We start from the raw sequence: 22,365 nt of genomic DNA, 5'->3' as shown, positions 1-22,365 counted from the left end.
GAAGAATACGCCGTATCCCATAAGTGAAATACCAAAAAGATTACTTGAAAGAGAATAACATTGTGTTATCTGATCACAGAACAATTGTCTCCCTAGGACAGGGTCATTCTGACATGTATTGCACAAAAAGCTGAAACCATCAATACAATCATTGATCAGCAAAAAAACATACTTTGCCTTTGAATTTATTAGTTGGGCCTGGGTATTTTCATTTTTTCCTATAGATGTTGTTTGTGGAATGCACAGTTAAAATAAGATGTGTTTGTTTATTTCTGCAGAAAGAAATATGTAGGATAGAAGAAGAGATATTCTCTATCTTATAGAACAGAAAACCATGTCCATTCTATGCTGTAGATCTTCATCTGCTGCTCTCTAAACGTTGGGCCCACTAGCCCCTGGTTCATCTCTCAAAAGATACACAGAAAGAAAACACGCATTCATGTAATCGCTAATTAAAACTTACCAATTAAAACTTGACATTTGTCATTGTCTTTTAATACAATAATGGTGGTGAAATGGAGAGATACAGGAGCTTTTGCATAGAGTAGTTCTGACACATATGTCCAATCCTATTGGTAATTGATCAGCCATGGGGAGTGGTGGTGGCGGTGAGCTTGGTCCTCATTGGGTGAGGAGCAAACTGACTTGATTCTTATTTGGACATTTGCAGCAGAAGAAAAATCCTTAGCGTGGAAAATGTATTGATTGGCAGAAATGATTTAAAAACAGTTGTGAATGGTTACTGGGCATGCCATGAAACTGCCCCTCTAAACTCAAGGGGATGTGTGGCCGAGGCTGGGGTCATTCCTAATTCTGTAAACCTGACAAAATTAGGGAGACATGCTTGACTATGCAAGCCCCAAACCTTTGGTACATTCAGTGCAAAATATATATTTACACACACCCACAACAGGTGCAGACATACATGTACACAAGGATGAGACATACAGGACCAGCACACACCGTGTGGTTCTCTGTGTAGCCATGAACCATGACCTCTAACCTATCATCAAGACAGGTGATCTCATGAATGTAACAAAAACAATTCCCTTAAAGTGTGTTGCCATAGTACTTCGGTAACACTAGTCATAACCCTTCATATAAACAAACAAAGCTTTTAACATTTCACAATTGTGAAGCCATAAACAATGTGGCACAAAACCTAAATATTTATTTGACCGCGTCCACCTCATCACGGACACATTTATAACGCATTATAGCAGCATACCCTACAGTTCTTATCCGGCTCCTCCCGCCCTTTTCTCAACATCGATAGCGATATCCTCATGCAAAAGTTATTAAGGACAGACTTGTGTTGCACTATTTCTGCATGCAAATATCGAGATATAACACAACACCATCTAGGGGTCCCGGGCTCAGTGCAGCTCACAGAGTTGCTGAGATGGACCTTGCATGCAGTTTCAAGCCAGGCTGAGATATGAAGGCTTCCTCCACAATGCATCACAGTGGGGCTTCCAGCCCGAGTGGTCTGTCTAGCTCGCACAGACCTCTGTACAGTAGTTGTAATCATGCGTACACACATAAAAAGGGTGTGTCTGTGAACACGTGTGCGTGTGTGTGTGTGTGTGTGTGTCTGAATGAGTCCGTTGGGTAGGGGATATGCACTGAGAAGTCCAAAACCAGGATGAACACGTGCTTTCAAGAGATCATAAGCATCTGTGTAGGTGTGTAGTGTATGTCCCGAGCTTATATATGCTTCCATAGCTGTGTGTACGGTACTGAAGTAAGTATCATATCATGTGCTGCCCCCGTGTTTGTATCCTGGAACTATTTTAGAATACAATTAAGAGTTGTAGCTCTGTTTTTGTTGTGTGTAACACACCTAGCCATTTGAATGTTCTTTTGACCGACCAAATAAACATTACAAAGTCTCTCGTTACAACTTTTCGGCTGTGACCCAAGAGGAAGAAATGGGTGCGCCCCACTATCGGGTCCCCAACCAACCCTCCTCAAAACACTGAGTGAAAGTGTCTGTCATAACAAGGCACGTGTCCGGTGCCACTTTCAGCCTTGGCTTCCATATTCAACAAATTTTAGGTGATCCACTTCCTGGTGTTTATTTGTCTTTGGCCGCAAAGGCTCCTCCTCCTACTACAGCAAGCCAGAGATGCTGAAGTTTCATACATTCAGTCTTTTATGTGATACATTCATCAGTTCAGTGGATGGGAGGCAATATCATTAGTGAGAAATAGAGCCATGTTAGGCAATGTCTCAGTGGGTGTGTGTGTGGAGCTACATATGTGTATGAGAAAGTGCATCTCATTTATTTTGAAAAGAGTGACCCTACAATTGTATTTGTTATCGTGAGTTAGTGTGTGCCGGTTTTCGAGCCTTGCTCATGTAGTCTAGCACAAGTACAATGTGTTTTGGAGTGAGTCAATGCCTTTGGTGCACCTTAGGAACTGTGACATACAATTTAATCCCCTCAGAAATTAGAGTCATCTTGAAAGTGTGTGAGAGTGAATGAGTGTGTGTTTGAAGACAAGGAATTAGTCAAATTATATATTATAGTGTACGTAGTCTCCAGTCCCAGAGTAGAAAGACACAGTTCCGAGGTCCAGAACAGGGGGTCAATCCAGGAGGAAGCATAGGGTATTAGGAAGAGGTGTCTCTGAACTTGAAGGGCAGTCTGAGCCCCTGTAGGAAAAAGGAGATACAGTAACCAAGGCCAATAAACAGATAAGAGATAAAGCACAAGTGTGGTGGTTGTTGTACACAGGAATCAAATGGAGGGCATCAGTGCAGGTAATGGAACAGTAACGTGATTCCAGGAAGTGTGGGATCATGGAGGCGGGAGGTATAGCCAAGCCGGAGGGGGGGGGGGGGGCAAATTGGGATTGTCTTGGTGATTCTCCAAAATGATAATTTCTGGTAGATGTCTTTTCAGTTTCCATTGTGTACTGTGAGTACTGTCTCGCCTCAAGCTAAGGTGACAGGATTTCCTCTCCACCAATTGTTCTTTCCCAATTCGACCCCTGGCTGTGGCAGCCATTTTGGAGAGTTTTACTCCAGGCCAAAGGTGCTGGTTTCCTCTACGGCTGTCAGCATCTTCTCATAGAGCATGGAGAAAGAAGGGTACGGTGGGAGGTCCAGACGGTTAAAGCATGTGTGAGCCCTGTAGAGAGGCAGACTGATAGTGAGAGGAGCGCACTGACAGATGCACATAACATACAGTCGTGGCCAAAAGTTGAGAATGACACAAATATTAATTTTCACAAAGTTTGCTGCTTCAGTTCCTTTAGATATTTTTTTCAGATGTTACTATGGAATACTGAAGTATAATTACAAGCTTTTCATAAGTGTCAAAGGCTTTTATTGACAATTACATGAAGTTGATGCAAAGATTCAATATTTGCAGTGTTGACCCTTCTTTTTCAAGACCTCTGCAATCTGCCCTGGCATGCTTGCATAATCAATGCTTGGAGTTTGTCAGAATTTGTGGGTTTTTGTTTGTCCACCCGCTTCTTGAGGATTGACCACAAGTTCTCAATGGGATTAAGGTCTGGGGAGTTTCCTGGCCATGGACCCAAAATATCAATGTTTTGTTCCCCCGATCCCACAGCTGAATCAACTTTAGGAGACGGTCCTTGCGCTTGCTGGACTTTCTTGGGCGCACTGACGCCTTCTTCACAACAATTGAACTGCTCTCCTTGATGTTCTTGAAGATCTGATAAATGGTTGATTTAGGTGCAATCTTACTGGCACCAATATCCTTGCCTGTGAAGCCCTTTTTGTACAAAGCAATGATGACGGCACTTATTTCCTTGCAGGTAAACATGATTGACAGAGGAAGAACAATGATTCTAAGCACCACCCTCCTTTTGAAGCTTCCAGTCTGTTATTCGAACTCAATCAGCATGACAGAGTGATCTCCAGCCTTGTATATGTATATGCAAATTGCCATCATACAAACTGAGGCAGCAGACTTTGTGAAAATTAATATTTGTGTCATTCTCAACTTTTGGCCATGACTGTACATGCACCGCATACACACTAATTAATGTGCATACATCTCACACACACACATAAGAATAGCTCATATAAACAGGTAGGCAAACATGGACAGACAGAGGGGTGTACTATACCTGGGTAAGGAGGTTATTTTACCCCACTTCTCCACACAGAACCTTCGTGGTCCATTGCTACCTCTGAGGGAGGCAAAGCCCTCATAGGGAATACTGGAGGTGCCTGTCACAAACTAAGGAGACATATACAATCCCCATTTAGGTAACATTTTATTTTACAGTGCCTAATGACCAGGTTTTCGCTGAGAAACTACATGTTAACAGGGCAATTATGTCAATATTACCCAGATTTATTTATCGGTTACTAGGGGATAAATTGTACCAGGAAGTTCCAAATGTTACCAAATAATATCACCTTCAATACCAGATAAATACCAGTGGAAACAGGGCTGAAAAATAAAGAGTTAGCAAAGTTAAGACTGGGGAGCTCAGCCTTTCGTCAGTATCATATATTGGAGTGTCCCTTGAAAAGTAGTACCTGCAGCAGTCGGAGTCTCTGCTCATTGTTGAACCTCTCCACTGCTGCCCAGAACCAGCGAATGACTATGTGGTTGTCATGGTAACCTAGGGAGAAGGATGAAAGGTGTACCGATCAGCCATAGACCAAAATAAGCCTGATCTTCTTAGAAGCACAATCTGTAACAAAAGTGGTGCCCATGAGTTGTGCGGAGCCAAGCAGTAACACCTGATTCCATCAAAGCCATGATCTAAATCTTTAAAGACTAACATTAGATGATTAATATAATCAGGGGCGTTACTAGTTGGCTGTAAAAATATCCCCCCACACCGTCTGACTCTCCAAGGCTAAAACTGCCCCCCGCTGCTCCTCTGTCTCTACCTCCTCTGTACTCTGTGTTGTTTCTCCAGTCGGCCAGGTCGATCTCTGCAGTGCCAGCAATCACCAGCTCCAGCTCTCTGGCATCAAACACAGACACCAGCCTCACGTCCACCACCTGACCAACACATGTCACAATTCTGATACATTTTCTATTACAGAGACATTACCACCTGGCCAAGACATATCACAATACTAATATACTCCTAATACATTAGGAGTAACCACATAAATTGTTATTGGCATGCATGATTATCTATTTCAGATAAATTACCCCTTGCTGCATCATTATCTATTACACAATACCTGACGTATTGTACATTGTACAATACATATGACAATGATGGACCATTATCAATGATGTGTGTGATGTCATAGTTACACAAAACACAGGGCCCTATGTCACAACCTGGATTTTAACCTTTATTTAAAGCTTTTTCATCAAACTATCCCCTTTTCTTTTCATGTCAGATGTTCCAGCACTATCCTCAGACAATTGCTTAGATTTTGCTGTAATTCTAATTTCTGTCTAAGGCTTAAAATACAGGATAAAATCTTGCTATGTCACATGATTGCGCAAAACACAGAGCCCTACCTCATAGAAGCCTCGCACCAGGCTCTCAGTCTGCTGAGCCACACCCCTTTCGATGCGCCACTTAACCATGCGCTCGATGTACTCCTTCTTATTCTTCTCTGACACTGGAACACCTGCACCGCCTGGCTTCAGCTCTCTCTCTGTGATCTATAGGGCCGTAAAGATAGAAACACAATATAGGGTGAATCCTACCTTACCATTGACATCAATGAATGACTAAGTAAAGTCAGGATTCACCCCCAAATACAACACATTGCAACAAGCAATTAAATATCAAATGCAGGGTAGTGTATGTAGTCTAAAATGATTGAAGATACATACAATACATTCACTATTCAAAACACAAGCATACACACAGACCTGCCCGAAGACCTCCTCGTTGACAGTGAAGGTGAGGTCCAGCATGTCCTCGATGTCATTGTCCTTCATCCACTGTAAACTCTGGTGGAACTCCTCGTCCAGGAACTCCAGGTCACTCAGGTCACATGGGCTGTAGGGGTCAAAGGTCAACAGAGGTGAAAAATGTATCTCATAACTAAGTCTTATATTAACATTTTAGTAATTTAGCATGATGTTTTCCAGAGTGTATATCAACCACATAATGAAAGCATGGTAACTGAATAACTAAAAAGTCAAATCAATCTAACCAAATCCTGTCTGTTCAGCTTCTTCCAGATCAGTAGTTACTACCTAAAAAATAGGTGGTGTGTATTTGTCATATAATTTATTTTATGCTAAAGCATAACTGGCCATTTGCCAAGGTGGTTGCATTGTCAAACATATAAAAAATGTGGTGTTCATCGCCATTTGCTAGCTAAGAGAACCTGATTGAGAAACTTACATACGCAGCAGGCCCTTGTAGAACGGGCGGGTAAAGAAGGCATCCAACAGATACTGGTGGATCAGAGCCAGGCCCAGGATACGCCCACTGAAACGAAACCTGGAAGACAGCAACATTGCTAGGTACAGTATGTACAGTATACGATGACAAGTCAGATGTTATTATAGGTCTATCTGCGTCTTTGTTCCTTATTTTATCTACAGCATGTCTGTCTTCCTAAATCCGACCACTCGCCTGTCCATCCATCCGTCCTGGTAGTGTAAACTTGTCACTCACCACTCGTGATGGTTGTCCACGAAGGCAGACATGGGGCTGATCTGCACAGTGTAGGTGTCGTTGGCAGAGTACTCAAACAGACCGTAGTAAGGGTTAAACAACTCCCTTGACACCAAGAAGAAGAACTCCCTCGAAGGGCCGCTGTAGTCCAGCCTATAACACACACACACACGTTTCATAAATCATGTATTGAGATTATGGAAAATAAACAATGTACACAGAGACAACATAACAACCGATGCAAATGAGCAAACTTAAGGTAATGTGTAGAAAATATTAAAAGACCTAAACTACAAAGGCGACACTCACCCTTCCTCTCCCACAAAGCTGACATACAGCTTACTCCTCTGCAGGTCTTTGCGGGAGTAGCACATGATCTGATTGAAGGCATCCTCCAACAGGTGATCTCTACGAACGATCAATCTGGAAGAAGGAAAAACAGCCAGTCATGAACCCGCTCAGGCACAGCACACACGCACACAGTTTAGGAATGAACAAATCTAATTGTATTGGTCACATAGACATATTCATCAGATGTCATTGCGGTGTAGCGAAATGCTTGTGTTCCTAGCTCCAACAATGCAGATCCAAACAATTCACAAAAATACACACAAATCTAAAAGTAAAATGGAATTAAGAAATAAATTGACTAAAATACAGCAGAATAGAATACAGTATATAAATATGAAATGAGTAAAGCAGTATGTAAACACTATTAAAGAGACTAGTTATTAAAGTGACCAGTGATTCCAAGTCAGAATACTGCTGAAATTTAGCGGTTCTCTCAACCTGTTGAATGACGTCATCAAGTACTCACTTGACTTTCCCAGGTCCCTGGCCATAGCCCTTTGTCTCCAGCTTGCGATAGAAGTTTCTCAGTTTGGCCTCAAAGTCACGTTTGTACGGGGCAGGGGCACGTGCATTAGCTCTCTGAGTACCTGAGAATGGGGCGGGAGGAGGAGGAAGAGGAGAATGAAAAGTAGACAAGAAAAATACACAAGTTCCTCAGAATATCGTAATTGTATCTCATTATTACAACTTTTATTACCATAGATTTGGTTCAGAAAAAACCCACAAAACTTCACTAATTGAGAGCGCTAAGCAACTTTTACAGCTCAAGGCTTTTTCTCATTATCTTGCCCTTTCTTGGATGGATAGTTTCGATTAGAAGCAAGACTAAGGGAAGAAGAAGGGCATGAGGAGAAAATATATGTGTGTGTGGTCTCACCAGGGGAGCTTTGAGGGGAGGAGCAGTAGCTAGGGTGCAGTAAGGCAGCAGGTGGCACATAGGACATGACCTCCTCGTCAAACAGGCTAAGGGAGAGAGGAGTACTTAAATTCTCACTCTCACACAGACAGACAGGCAATACCTTCTCGTACACACAAACATACACCAAACACGAATCACAAACAGACATTAGCACATAAAGACACAAAGATCCCACCTGAGCAAAATGACCAGATCAGCATCGCTAGAGAGACGAGCAAGCCCAGAAACACCCTCGCTGCGAATGAACTGTAACCTTTCCCTGCAGACAAACACGTTAACATCTGTGATACTGCTGTTTGGCATAATCATAATACATTTAGGAGGTTAAGATTAAGGGTTAAATATCTGACTAAAGGGTTCCCATGGTGATTGGGGTGACCTACTTGAGTGAGTGGTTCCTGACGAGTTCTGGTTGCCTCTCTTGCAGGATCTCAATGATGTTGGGTTGCCGTAGAAATGCCACAATCTTGTCATTGTAGGCTGGGGAGAGACCCGTGTAAATATCAACATTACTGTGTCTATTAGTGCATAAGTTAGCCCTGTATATAGCACGTGTGTGTAAAAAGTTTAAATAGAGGGTGCTTATATTCTTCCTGTTTCACTGCATGTACAAGTGGGTAACCTGTAGGAGTTTGAGGGGTGAAACGGACATGTTTCTTTGCATATCCCAACTCCCCTTGAGACACCCTCAGAGAGTGGGGTCGTGGCCAGGGACCCTTGGTGCAATTAGGGTTAAAGATGCACTATGCAGAAATTGCTCCGCCATTTCCGGGTTGCTAAAATACTAATAAATTGCCTAATTTCAGTTTTGTGACAAAACAAGCAGTCATTGTGTGGTGAATCATTGTACCATCTAAACCGCTGTGAAATAGATTTTCCATAACTAAAATATTGTATATTCAGCTGTTTTGAAGCTGCTGTACAAAACCGAAAGTACAGTAAAAGACAAAAAACAAACTTCAGAACGGGAAGCATAGAAATAGCACACATAGATCTACCTCTTCTTGACTTGCTTTCAATGGGAATGGAAGTCTATAACTCATGTTTCTATGTGTATTTGGTCATATACCAAATTGTAGCTTTAAGTGGAGCAATTAGGGTTAAGTGCCTTGCTCAAGGGGAGAATTTTCACCTTGTCCACACAGGGATTTAAACTAGCAATATTCTGGTTACTGGCCCAACACTAACTGCTAGGCCACCTACCGTGCATGCGTGTGTACTCACCTACAGGCACGAGATCCTGGTATTGATTGCGAGTGGACCCACTGAAGGTGCTGGAGGGGCGGGGCATGACAGGTGGGTTGGAGTGTCGCGTGTCATCTACCACCTGCAAGGGGACACTCCGAGTCAGGACGGATCCCTCTGCTGCTACCGATTGACACAATCAGGGAACTCCCAGCCATAAACCCAGCATTGTCATTGGTTTTCAATAGAAACATACTACTACTTACACCCATTTTAGGAGGTTAAGGAACCATTTCAATCTTTTTGATACATTATGAATTTTTGTCCATTCTATTAACCTAGTATTAGTCTTGCTAATTAGCATTATGATTGATATAGGTCTTATTAAACCAGCTAGTCTTAGTGATGATCACAGGTCAGTATTCCAGTGTGTCAGTGGTGTAGTGGGTGTAATAGACTAGATTTAGTGCTGATCTCAAGCCTGTATTAGTGGTGCAGTAGTACAGCAGTTTGCTGCGTTCACATAGTCGACTTATTACGGCAAGATGAAACCAGATGTAACATTTTCAGCAAGACAATGGCAAATTCTGATGAGGCCGACGACGGACAATATCATCCACTGCAGCGGTATTTTCTTATTTGGATGTTAGTTGGCATGTTCTTCAAACCAGCCAGGAAAATTGCCAAGCCACATGTAGGTTAGTCCACTAGTTAGCATGCCGTCATGCAGTCCAGTCAGACTTTTTTTTAAGTGGCCTGTGTGAATGCAGCAGTAGTCTCTCACCTCGCCTGCGCTGTGGCTGCGTTGGCGGCTGAGGTGCTGGCGGTGGGTCAACAGGCCAGTGGAGCGTACACTCTGGAGGGGGAGCCGTGGGTCGATGAAGGTAGTGGAACGACGATTGTGATCCACAAAGAAGGGCTGTGAAGACACACAGCCAGCCACGTACAGTAAGATAGATAAAGAAATATATATGTATATGCATGCAGGTGTACATACAGTACCAGTCAAAAGTTTAGCCAAACCTACTCATTCAAGTGTTCTGTATTTTTACTATTTTCTACATTGTAGAATAATAGTGAAGACATCACAAATATGAAATAACATATGGAATCATGTAGTAACCCCCCAAAAAAGTGTTGATCAAAATATACTTTATATTAGAGATTCTTCAAAAGTAGCCACCCTTTGTCTTGATGAGAGCTTTGCACACCCTTGGCATTCTCTCAACCAGTTCACCTGGAATGCTTTTCAAACAATATTTTCAACAGTCCCACATGCTGAGCACTTGTTCCTTTACTCCGAGGTCCAACTCATCCCAATTGAGTTGAGGTCGGGTGATTGGGGAGGCCAGGTGTTCTGATGCAGCACTGCAACACTCTCCTTCTTGGTCAAATAGCCCTTACAGAGCCTGGAGATATGTTGGGTCATGGTCCTGTTGAAAAACAAATGATAGTCCCACTAAGCGCAACCAGATGGGATGGTGTATCGCAGCAAAATACTGTGGTTACCATGCTGGTTAAGTGTGCCTTGAATTCTAAATAAATCACAGACCGTGTCACCAGCAAAGCACCCCCACACCATCACACCTCCTCCTCCATGCTGCACGGTGGGAACCACACATGCAGAGGTCATCCATTCACCTACCCTGCGTCTCAGAAAGACAAGGCGGTTGGAACCAAATATTTCAACATTTGGAAACATCAGACCAAAAGGACAGATTTCCGGTCTAATGTCCATTGCTCATGTTTCTTGGCCCAAGCAAGTCTCTTATTATTATTGGAGTCCTGTAGTAGTGGTTTCTTTGCAGTAGTTCAACCATGAAGGCCTGATTCACACAGTCTCCTCTGAACAGTTGATGTTGAGATATGTCTGTTACTTGAACTCCGTGAAGCAATTATTTGGGCTGCAATTTCTGAGGCTGGTAACTCCAATGAACTTTTTCTCTGCAGCAGAGGTAACTCTGGGTCTTCCTTTCATGTGGCGGTCCTCATGAGAGCCAGTCTCACCATAGCGCATGATGGTTTTTGCGACTGCACTTGAAGAAACGTTCAAAGTTTTTACATTTTCCGGATTGACTGACCTGTCTTAAAGTAATGATTGACTGTAATTTCTCTATGCTTATTTGAGCTGTTCTTGCCAGAATATGAGCCATCTTCCGTATACCACCCATGCCTTGTCACAACACAACTGATCAAATGCATTGAGAAGGAAAGAAATTCCACAAATGAACTTTTAATGAAGCCTCATGATTCCAAGAGTGTGCAAAACTGTCATCAAGGCAAATTGTGACTACTTTGAAGAATCTCAAATATATTTAGATTTGTTAATCACTTTAAATCATACACTCCATATGTGTTATTTCCTAGTTTTGACATCTTTACTATTATCCTACAATGTAGAACATAGTAAAAATAAAGAAAAACCCTGAAAATGAGTATACCCAAACTTGACTGGTACTGTATATATTACACAGTGCATTCATTAAGTATTCTTGACTTTTTCCATATTTCGTTATGTTACAGCCGTATTCTAAAATTGATTAAATACACTTTTTTCCTCATCAACCTACACACAATACGGATGAATAAAAATAAATGAAATATCACATTTACATAACTATTCAGACTCAGACTATTTACTCAGTACTTTGTTGAAGCACCTTTGGCAGCGATTACAGCCTCAAGTTTTCTTGTGTATGACGCTACAAGCTTGGAAGACCTGTATTTGGGGAGTTTCTCCCATTCTTCTCTGCAGATTCTCAAGCTCTGTCAGGTTGGATGGGGAGAGTCGCTGAACAGGTATTTCCAGGTCTCTCCAGAGATGTTCGATCGGGTTCAGGTCCGGGCTCTGGCTGGGCCACTTAAGGACATTCAGAGACTTCTCCCGAAACCACTCCTGCGTTGTCTTGGCTGTGTGCTTAGGGTCGTTGTCCTGTTGAAGGTGAACCTTCGACCCAGTCTGAGGTCCTAAGCACTCTGCAGCCGGTTTTCATCAAGGATCTCTCTGTACTTTTCTCTGTTCATCTTTACCTCAATCCTGACTAGTATTCCAGTCCTTGCTGCTGAAAAAACATCCCCCACAGATTGATGATGCCACCACAATTCTTCACCGTAGCAATGGTGCCAGGTTTCCTCCAGACGTGACACTTCGCATTCACGCCAAAGAGTTCAATCTTGGTTTCATCAGACCAGAGATTCTGGTTTCTCATGGTCAGTTCTTTAGGTGCCTTTTGGCAAACTCAAAGCAGGCTGACGTGCCTTTTACTGAGGAGTGGCTTCCATCTGGCCACTACCATAAAGGCTTGCTTGATGGGGTGCTGCAGAGATTGTTGTCCTTCTGGAAGGTTCTCCCCTCTCCACAGAGGAACTCTGGAACTCTGTCAGAGTGACCATTGGGTTCTTGATCACCTCCCTGACCAAGGCCCTCCTCCCTCGAATGCTCGGTTTGGCCAGGCAGCCAGCATTAGTCTCTCACTGTTGCCGCCTGCTTACCGACCCCCCTCAGCTCCCAGCTGTGCCCTGGACACCATTTGTGAATTGATCGCCCCCCATCTAGCTTCAGAGTTTGTTCTGTTAGGTGACCTAAACTGGGATATGCTTAACACCCCGGCAGTCCTACAATCTAAGCTAGATGCCCTCAATCTCACACAAATCATCAAGGAACCCACCAGGTACAACCCTAAATCTGTAAACAAGGGCACCCTCATAGACGTCATCCTGACCAACTGGCCCTCCAAATACACCTCTGCTGTCTTTAACCAGGATCTCAGTGATCACTGCCTCATTGCCTGTATCCGCTACGGATCCGCAGTCAAACGACCACCCCTCATCACTGTCAAATGCTCCCTAAAACACTTCTGTGAGCGGGCCTTTCTAATCGACCTGGAAGGATATTGACCTCATTCCGTCAGTTGAGGATGCCTGGTCATTCTTTAAAAGTAACTTCCTCACCATTTTAGAAAAGCATGCTCCGTTCAAAAAATGCAGAACTAAGAACAGATATAGCCCTTGGTTCACTCCAGACCTGACTGCCCTCGATCAGCAAAAAAACATTCTGTGGCGGACTGCAATAGCATCGAATAGTCCCCGCGATATGCAACTGTTCAGGGAAGTCAGGAACCAATACACGCAGTCAGTCAGGAAATGTTCATCCTGTAGCACTAACTCCAAAATGTTCTGGGACACTGAAGTCCATGGAGAACAAGAGCACCTCCTCCCAGCTGCCCACTGCACTGAGGCTAGGTAACACGGTCACCACCGATAAATCCATGATTATCGAAAACTTCAACAAGCATTTCTCAACGGCTGGCCATGCCTTCCTCCTTCATCGACCTTGCCAAGGCTTTCGACTCTGTCAATCACCATATTCTTATCGGCAGACTCAGTAGCCTCGGTTTTTCTGATGACTGCCTTGCCTGGTTCACCAACTACTTTGCAGACAGAGTTCAGTGTGTCAAATCGGAGGGCATGCTGTCCGGTCCTCTGGCAGTCTCTATGGGGGTGCCACAGGGTTCAATTCTCATGCCAACTCTTTTCTCAGTATATATCAATGATGTTGCACTTGCTGCGGGTGATTCCCTGATCCACCTCTACGCAGACAACACCATTCTGTATACTTCCGGCCCGTCCTTGGACACTGTGCTATCAAACCTCCAAAATAGCTTCAATGCCAACCGTTCGCTGCCTGCACCCGCACGCCCGACTAGCATCACCACCCTGGATGGTTCCGACCTAGAATATGTGGACATCTATAAGTACCTAGGTGTCTGGCTAGACTGTAAACTCTCATTCCAGACTCATGTCAAACATCTCCAATCTAAAATCAAATCTAGAATCGGCTTTCTATTCCGCAACAAAGCCTCCTTCACTCACACCGCCAAACTTACCCTAGTAAAACTGACTATCCTACCGATCCTCGACTTCGGCGATGTCATCTACAAAATAGCTTCCAATACTCTACTCAGCAAACTGGATGCAGTTTATCACAGTGCCATCCGTTTTGTTACTAAAGCACCTTATACCACCCACCACTGCGACCTGTATGCTCTAGTCGGCTGGCCCTCGCTACATATTCGTCGCCAGACCCACTGGCTCCAGGTCATCTACAAGTCCATGCTAGGTAAAGCTCCGCCTTATCTCAGTTCACTGGTCACGATGGCAACACCCACCCGTAGCACGCGCTCCAGCAGGTGTATCTCACTGATCATCCCTAAAGCCAACACCTCATTTGGCCGCCTTTCCTTCCAGTTCTCTGCTGTCTGTGACTGGAACGAATGACAAAATCGCTGAAGTTGGAGACTTTTATCTCCCTCACCCGCTTCAAACATCTGCTATCTGAGCAGCTAACCGATCGCTGCATCTGTACATAGTCTATCGGTTAATAGCCCACTCAATTTGACCTACCTCATCCCCATACTGTTTATATTTATTTACTTTTCTGCTCTTTTGCACACCAATATCTCTACCTGTACATGACCATCTGATCATTTATCACTCCAGTGTTAATCTGCAAAATTGTAATTATTCGCCTACCTCCTCATGCCTTTTGCACACAATGTATATAGACTCTCTTTTTTTTCTACTGTGTTATTGACTTGTTAATGGTTTACTCCATGTGTAACTCTGTTGTTGTCTGTTCACACTGCTATGCTTTATCTTGGCCAGGTCGCAGTTGCAAATGAGAACTTGTTCTCAACTAGCCTACCTGGTTAAATAAAGATGAAATAAAAAAATATCATTTTTTTTAAATGTAAAAAATTAGGAAGAGTCTTGGTGGTTCCAAACTTCTTCCATTTACTATGGACAATTGCTTCGACCTGGCTTGGTTTTTGCTCTGACCTGCACTGTCAAACGTGGGACCAAGTGTGTGCCTTTCCAAACCATGTCCAATCAATTTAATTTTCCACAGGTTGACTCCAATGAAGTTGTAGAAACATCTCGAGGAGGATCAATGGAAACATAGCAATCTCAAAGCAAACGGTCTGAATACTTATTTAAATAAGGTATACGTTTTTTTTTTATACATTGGCAAAAAAATCTTAACCTGTTTTTGCTTTGTCATCATGTGTGTAAATCGATGAGGGGAAAAATGGTATGTAATCCATTTTAGAATACGGTTGTAACGTAACAAAATGTGGAAAAAGTCAAGGGGTCTGAATACTTTCCGAATGCACTGTATATTCACGTCATTGCACAAACTAAAACATTTACACACACACCACCCCCACACACACAGTTTTCCAGACCTTGCCGGACTGGTCGTGCTTCATCTCCCAGCCCCTGGGTAGCTCCAGCTGTTTGTTGGTGAACATATTGAGAAAGGCCACCAGGTCCCTGTTGTGCTGGTAGCGCTCATAGTGGTGGGCGTCCCGACGCACCTTACTGATCATGTGCTTCAGGCAAGTGTTGCTCGTAAACATGCGGTAGGCACTCTGAGGAGGGAGGGAGGGAACAGATTGATGAGGTCATCAAAGAGGGACATGTGAAATTCCAGGCTCTTCTGTAAATAGGGTTGTCATTGCTTTGATAAAACACAGAATAAGGGAAGAATGATGACTCATAATGGGAAATTAAATCCCAGGTAGAATATTTCATTGTTCTACTTAAATTAACCTGATCAACGCAACATTTGACGTACATTTGAAAACAGCATTTCATTCCAAAAAGCTGTTCCCTTACCACACACTTTTGCAAATTGTTAACTACTGAGAGATATGAAGTGATAAGTGAGAGCTGGGGGATCAAAGGTGATCCATAAGAATGTGAACGGTGAGGGTTGAGGGCCTGTGCAGCCAGACTCACAGGGTTAGAATGCAGCATGGTGAAGAAGTCTGGGCTGCACAGGAACTTTGCGCTGGGGGACTGGAGCAGCAGAGAGAGACGCGACCGGGAGCTGGAGTGACCCACCGCACTCTCTCTCCTGTACTCTACAACAGACAAAACACACATTGTAAGAGTAGAATAAAATCAGCAAAAAACTAAATGTCCCTTTTTCAGGACCCTGTCTTTCAAAGATAATTAGTAAAAATCCAAATAACTTCACAGATCTTCATTGTAGAGTGTTGAAACACTGTTTCCCATGCCTTTTCGATGAACCATAGACAATTAATGAACATGCACCTGTGGAACGGCCGTTAAGACACTAACAGCTTACAGACGGTAGGCAATTAAAGTCACAGTTATGAAAACTAAGGACACTAAAGAGGCCTTCCTATTGACTCTGGAAAAATATCAGAAGAAAGATGCCCAGGGTCCCTGCTCATCTGCATGAACGTGCCTTAGGCATGCTGCAAGGAGGCATGAGGACTGCAGATGTGGCCAGGGCAATACATTGCAATGTACAGCTGACAGCTGATCATCCTCGCAGTGGCAGATCACGTGTAACAACATCTGCACAGGATCGGTACATCCGAACAGCACACCTGTGGGACAGGTACAGGATGGCAACAACAACTGCCCGAGTTATACCAGGAACTCACAATCCCTCCATCAGTGCTCAGACTGTCCGCAATAGGCTGAGAGAGGCTGGACTGAGGGCTTGTAGGCCTGTTGTATAAGGCAGGTCCTCACCAGATATAACCAATAACAACGTCGCCTATGGGTACAAACCCATCGTCACTGGACCAGACAGGACTGCCAAAATGTGCTCTTCACTGACGAATCGCAGTTTTGTCTCACCAGGGGTGATAGTCGGATTCGCGTTTATCGTCGAAGGAATGTGCATTACACCGAGGCCTGTAATCTGGAGCGGGATCAATTTGGAGGTGGAGGGTCCGCCATGGTCTGGGGTGGTGTGTCACAGCATCATCGGACTGAGCTTGCTGTCATTGCAGGCAATCTCAACACTGTGCGTTACAGGGAAGACATCCTCCTACCTCATGTGGTACTCTTTCTGCAGGCTCATCCTGACATGACCCTCCAGCATGACAATTCCACCAGCCATACTGCTCGTGCTCTGCGTGATTTCCTGCAAAACAGGAATGTCAGTGTTCTGCCATGGCCAGTGTAGAGCCCGAATCTCAATCCCATTGAGCACGTCTGGGACCTGTTGGATCGGAGGGTGAGGGCTAGGGCCATTCCCCCCAGAAATGTCTGGGAACTTGCAGGTGACTTGGTGGAAGAGTGGGTTAACATCTCACAGCAAGAACTGGCAAATCTGGTGCAGTCCATGAGGAGGAGATGCACTGCAGTACTTAATGCAGCTGGTGGCCACACCAGATACTCACTGTTACTTTTGATTTTGACCCCCCTTTGTTCAGGGACACATTATTCCATTTCTGTTAGTCACATGTCTGTGGAACTTGTTCAGTTTATGTCTCAGGTGTTGAATCTTGTTATGTTCATACAAGTATTTACACGTTACGTTTGCTGAACATAAACATAGTTTACAGAGAGAGGACATTTCTTTTAGATGTTGGGAAGGGTGTGTGTGTAAAATAGTAGATTACATTTTTTTTTACCAACTGGTGGCATTTTGTTAGTCCCCACAAGGTCAAATGCTACTTCTAGGGGGGTTAGGGTTAAGGAGAGAATTTGTTTTAGGGTTAGGCGCTAGGGTTTGTTTTAAGGTTAGGAGCTAGGATTAGGGGTTAAGGTTAGTGTTAGGGAAAATAGGATTTGGAATGGGACTGAAATGTGTCCCCACAAGGTTAGTTATACGAGACTGTGTGTGTGAGTGAGAGAGAGAGAGTGTGCGCACGCGCTAGGGCTATAAATAAAAAGAGATATAGCCTATATGAATTCTAGATACTTCTGAAGCACGTTGTGGCCTAAAAATTAATATGTAACCCTGTAAATAAACATATGTTTATTATAAAAAGCTAAAATGTTGATACAAATACCTGTCATTGAAATAAAGTCATTTGTAGAATATATGTAATTTTTACATTATGTAAATAAGCTGTTTTCCTATTAAAATGCATTACATTGGAAATTATACACTGTCTTTTTAAAGGAATAGTTAACCCAAATTACAAAATGACACTGATTTCCTTACCCTGATTGCAGTCAATAGACAAGGTATGACAGCAATTTACGCTTTGCTTTAGTTTCCTTGGCACCGTTTCCACATGCACATACATTTGTGGCACAAATCCCATTCAAGCCATTGGACCGATATCAGCATTTTTAGCGCATCATGTCCAAATCATCCAAAAGTATCTAAAATGAACTGTGAAGCTCAACAGTCACTAATAGATGATTTGAACATGCGTGAAAAATGCTAATATTGATCCCATGACTTGAATGAGATTTGTGCCACAAATGCTAAAACATTACCATGTAGAAATAGTGCCAGGTAAACTAAACCAAAGCATGGATTGCTGTCATACCTTATGCATAGACTGCTTACAGGGTAAGTAAACCAATATGTAATTTATCTGAACTATCCTTTTTACACTATAACTGCTGAAGCTTCTCCCAACAGTTGAAAGTGCATTACCCAGTTAATAATCACCCTGATAATTGTCTCGAAACTGAACCTAAACTATACCGAAACTAATTTCACACATATAACAACAGGTTAAATAAATGTGATCAAGTCACAGAAGCACAAATATCATTACCCTCCAAGACATGATAACCTCTCACCGTTACTATAACAGTCAGTGAAGGTTAGCATCTTTTCAGGGGATGATATTTGTATATGTCTAACTTTCTCTGTCATCATTATTGATGATTCATTCAGGACATAATCATAGTAGCGTCCACATGAATTCTTATTTACAATAAAAGTGACTCCAAAATGACAACACATTATTTACCATTAATTTCTATTGGACAAAAAAATGATCTGAAACACATAAAAAACAAATAGCAAATGCAGCCAACAAGTTTATAGAGTCACAAGCTGGATGTAATCATAAATTTGATTGACTGAAGTGAATTTGTCCTAATACTTAGTCCCCTAAAATGTGCTGTAATTTCTAAACAGTTCACCCGATATGGATGACAATACCCTCACATTAAAGCTGACAGTCTACACTACTTTAACCTCTGTGCTGTGCTGGAAAAAGCCAAAAGTAGAAACAATGCTTCACTGTCCCAGTAATTACGTAGGCGACTATAATGGCATTAATTGTTTTTGTGCCGATTTTCACCCTCCATCAAGCACACTTGGCACTTATAAATGATGTTTAGGCTACTGATGTTTTCATAATTTACCGTGCATCTTGCTGACCATGCGTCTTGGTGGTTGGGGTCATTTATTAAAATAAGCTGTTTCATAGTTGTAACAAAGGCACTCCACAAAACACTTGATTTTTTCATTTTTACATATAGCCTACAGTATCAAACTAATGAAAATCCAAGTGTGTTATTTGTTTTTCTTCATATTCTTATGTTATATAAGAAAAATACAACCAAATTATACATTTTTCCATAGCATATATGAAATATATTAATTACACTGTTAGAATGTTGCAATCAGAATGACGTCTCATTAGCCTAAGAGGGGGGTCCCTCGAGGCCTACCAGTTTTATTAAGAGTTCCATTTTTGATGACGACATGCAAGATATGTCCTTCATTCATTACTATGATCATTGATGTACTGAGGAAGCTATCCCTTTTCTTTCTTTCTGTGCCCCCCACATGTTTGGATATACTGGTAAAGTTACCAGGTTGATAGCTAGCTACATGACTGAACAAGGTGTAAAATAAATGCGGACCGCAATATGTTTTAGAACCACCATAAACCACCATAAACCACCATGGTTTATGAATGTAAAATGCGCCCACCCAATCTATGACAGGAAAAAAAAGACGTCGCACAGGTAATACGGGTCAGACTTTTTGAACAGTTTCGAATAGAAACAAGCAGTGTTCGCTATAGTAATTTTGCAAGCATGACGCTCCCAAATTAAAACTCCAGATCGCACAGCAAAATATTTTGTTGCATTTGGGACGAAACTGGTAGCACTTTATAGCCCTGTGTGTGTGTGTGTGTGTGTGTGTGTGTGTGTGTGTGTGTGTGTGTGTGTGTGTGTGTGTGTGTGTGTGTGTGTGTGTGTGTGTGAGAGAGAGACTATACTAGCGCACCAGGGATGGTCTGGGGTAGAAGGTCACTCTCTGTGAGCTCTGGCGGGAGTTCAACTGTGTTCTCCTCAGACCTCTCGCTGGTCATTGTCCTCCTTATGCTCTGATACCTGATAGAGAAAAATACAGAGACACAGAAATGGGTGTGAAGGGAAAATACAGAGGACTGAAGTTACAAAAGTATGTGTGCACGCGAGTGTGTGTGAGAGAGAGAGAGAGGGTGTGTGTGTATATATATATATATATATATATACATACACACACACACACACACACACACACACACACACACAGACCTGCGGTTGAGCTGCTCCATCTGTTGGATGGAGTTGGAGCGGGTCAGGCCCTGGGGGGCGGGTGGTCCGGTGGGGCGCTGCCACGTGGTGGTCCGGTTCACATGATCCACAAAGAAAATACGACCGTGACTATCGATCCTCGCCTCCCAGTCTGTAAGGAGAACAAACACATTGCTTTACATTTAAGACACAGGCAACGTCCCAAATGGCACCCCATTTCCTTTTTACTGCATTACTTTTAACCAGGGCCCATAGGGAATAGAGTGCTACATGGGATGCACAAACAGTCACAGTCAAACTGAATTCCCACATGGTTGACATGCACGGATGCATTCTAAACATCCAACCATTGCACCTTGAAATAACAAACATACAGTAGACCATTGTGCACATAGGACTTAGTCTATGATTTGGCCCACTTTTCTAAGATAGACAGCTCTAGTGCCCCAAAGCGTGTTTTAACATGGGCAGCGCCATTGAGGAATTCCACCAATTTGAAGTACAGTATGGGTTAAGGAAAGATCACATAATTCCATCCAGGTCATAAGGAGAGATCAGCCAATTAAACTATATTCCTGAACAAACATTTTATAACTGTAGGTGGCAGTAAATCACAAACCCTGGCTTTATACCAGTACACTTTAGGTGGAAGTATGCACCCTTTCAGTTTACCGATTCATAGAAGTAGTAGAAGAAAACAACTTTTTAACAGTTATTGCGCATGTTGTCACAGAAGCCAGTATGGCACAGGTACAAACAAACGCTCTCTATAGAGACAAATACACATACTATATCAAGCAGCTTTCTTTCTTTCTCTTTTGTCATCTTCCTTCACCTCAAATACCTACAGAGGTAGTATGTACAGAGACACTTACTAGGAGGCAAGGGTTCGTCCACTCGTTGGTATCGGTGGATGTCATGGCGCACTGTGGGGAGCGAGTGAACGGGGTGACCATTCACTTGAGCACCTGAGCATACGCAACATTCAGGAAAGGCAGAACACATAGCCTTTTACAGTTTTATTGCAATTCACTATTCGTTTCTACTGGATGAATGAGGGAATAATATTTAATGATTGTTCCAGGTAGGGGAGTATGTAGATGTTTTAATGAATCCCAAGGACGCAAAATAGATGATCATTTCAGAATGCCATTTAAAAGTAAATATCAGGTAAACATCAGACTGTAAAATAATGCGTAACAAAAAAATATTTTTCAAAAGTTGGTAGTTACATACCGTCCTCTCCATCCGTCTCCGTGGCAACTGCATCTGAATCCACAGATCCTGCATCTCCCGCTGGCCTTGGCTCCTCCCCTACCTCATCCTGGGACACCCCCCCAGATGCCTGCAAGCTCCGCCTAAGCTCACTTATCTCCTCTCCTGGCTCCAGCTCATTGGCTGATGGAGCATCTCCTTCAACCTCATTGGCTGGCGTCTGCTCGTCTCCCTCATCGTCTACATGCTGACTGGTGGGTGAGTTGTCGGTGATGGTATCTCCTCCTGGGTCAATGGCAGCTTCTGCCCCTGCATCCGCCTCCTACAAAGCCCAAAGACATCCAACAGCATGAAGGCCGATGAGGTCAGAGTGTTCTTTCCCAAATGGTGGGTTAGGACCAGGGATGTAGTGGAGCGTTAATAAATGCTGTTAATGCACCTTATTTGCTTTGGTGAATAATATTTGCACACCTACAACACTAAACTGACATTGTTTAGCATTTGTGTTAACCCGCCAGCATTATCTCGAAAGGCATTCTGTGTTTACTCAACTTTTTTTTTACCAATACTACAGTCCAAACATCTCCAAGGTGGCATAGCAGTTCAGACGTCTTTTGTCCTCGTCTTGTCGTGTCCTGTATATATATATATTTACAACTTTTTCACATACATTTTATTTTTATTTTCCATCAACTCATCTTCAAAACACTCTCCTGCAACCCGCCTCACCAATGTATATTTATAAAAAAGTATTATTTACCTCAGATCTGTAAT

General features: G+C 42.9%; 1 protein-coding gene across 4 annotated transcripts in view; it reads right to left on the bottom strand.

The window, feature by feature from the left end:
- Positions 1-476: 476 nt before the first annotated feature.
- The window catches only part of hecw2a (HECT, C2 and WW domain containing E3 ubiquitin protein ligase 2a), a 57,046-nt gene continuing 35,157 nt past the window's right edge, over positions 477-22,365 (bottom strand). The window contains exons 10-30 of one of the 4 annotated variants that reach the window (XM_031805916.1): positions 21,613-21,913; positions 21,252-21,344; positions 20,377-20,527; positions 20,084-20,190; positions 15,850-15,974; positions 15,294-15,479; positions 9,833-9,904; positions 9,088-9,190; positions 8,247-8,343; positions 8,039-8,122; positions 7,822-7,907; positions 7,411-7,531; positions 6,903-7,016; positions 6,594-6,746; positions 6,318-6,416; positions 5,837-5,966; positions 5,477-5,623; positions 4,885-4,999; positions 4,525-4,610; positions 4,107-4,219; positions 477-3,136 (exon numbers count right to left, since the gene is read on the bottom strand). In XM_031805916.1, coding sequence (XP_031661776.1) covers positions 3,025-3,136; positions 4,107-4,219; positions 4,525-4,610; positions 4,885-4,999; positions 5,477-5,623; positions 5,837-5,966; positions 6,318-6,416; positions 6,594-6,746; positions 6,903-7,016; positions 7,411-7,531; positions 7,822-7,907; positions 8,039-8,122; positions 8,247-8,343; positions 9,088-9,190; positions 9,833-9,904; positions 15,294-15,479; positions 15,850-15,974; positions 20,084-20,190; positions 20,377-20,527; positions 21,252-21,344; positions 21,613-21,913 — 2,595 coding nt within the window. In that variant the 3' untranslated portion in view covers positions 477-3,024. Of the gene's footprint in view, positions 3,137-4,106; positions 4,220-4,524; positions 4,611-4,884; positions 5,000-5,476; positions 5,624-5,836; positions 5,967-6,317; positions 6,417-6,593; positions 6,747-6,902; positions 7,017-7,410; positions 7,532-7,821; positions 7,908-8,038; positions 8,123-8,246; positions 8,344-9,087; positions 9,191-9,832; positions 9,968-15,293; positions 15,480-15,849; positions 15,975-20,083; positions 20,191-20,376; positions 20,528-21,251; positions 21,345-21,612; positions 21,914-22,365 lie in introns of all 4 variants that reach the window. The other 3 variants (XM_031805915.1, XM_020462001.2, XM_031805917.1) reach the window with 3 other exon arrangements.

This window comes from Oncorhynchus kisutch, linkage group LG26 (assembly GCF_002021735.2).
Source record: "Oncorhynchus kisutch isolate 150728-3 linkage group LG26, Okis_V2, whole genome shotgun sequence".
NCBI lineage: Eukaryota > Metazoa > Chordata > Actinopteri > Salmoniformes > Salmonidae > Oncorhynchus > Oncorhynchus kisutch.
Note: the sequence above shows the minus strand (reverse complement) of the source record. Positions and strands in the feature narration are given on the sequence as shown.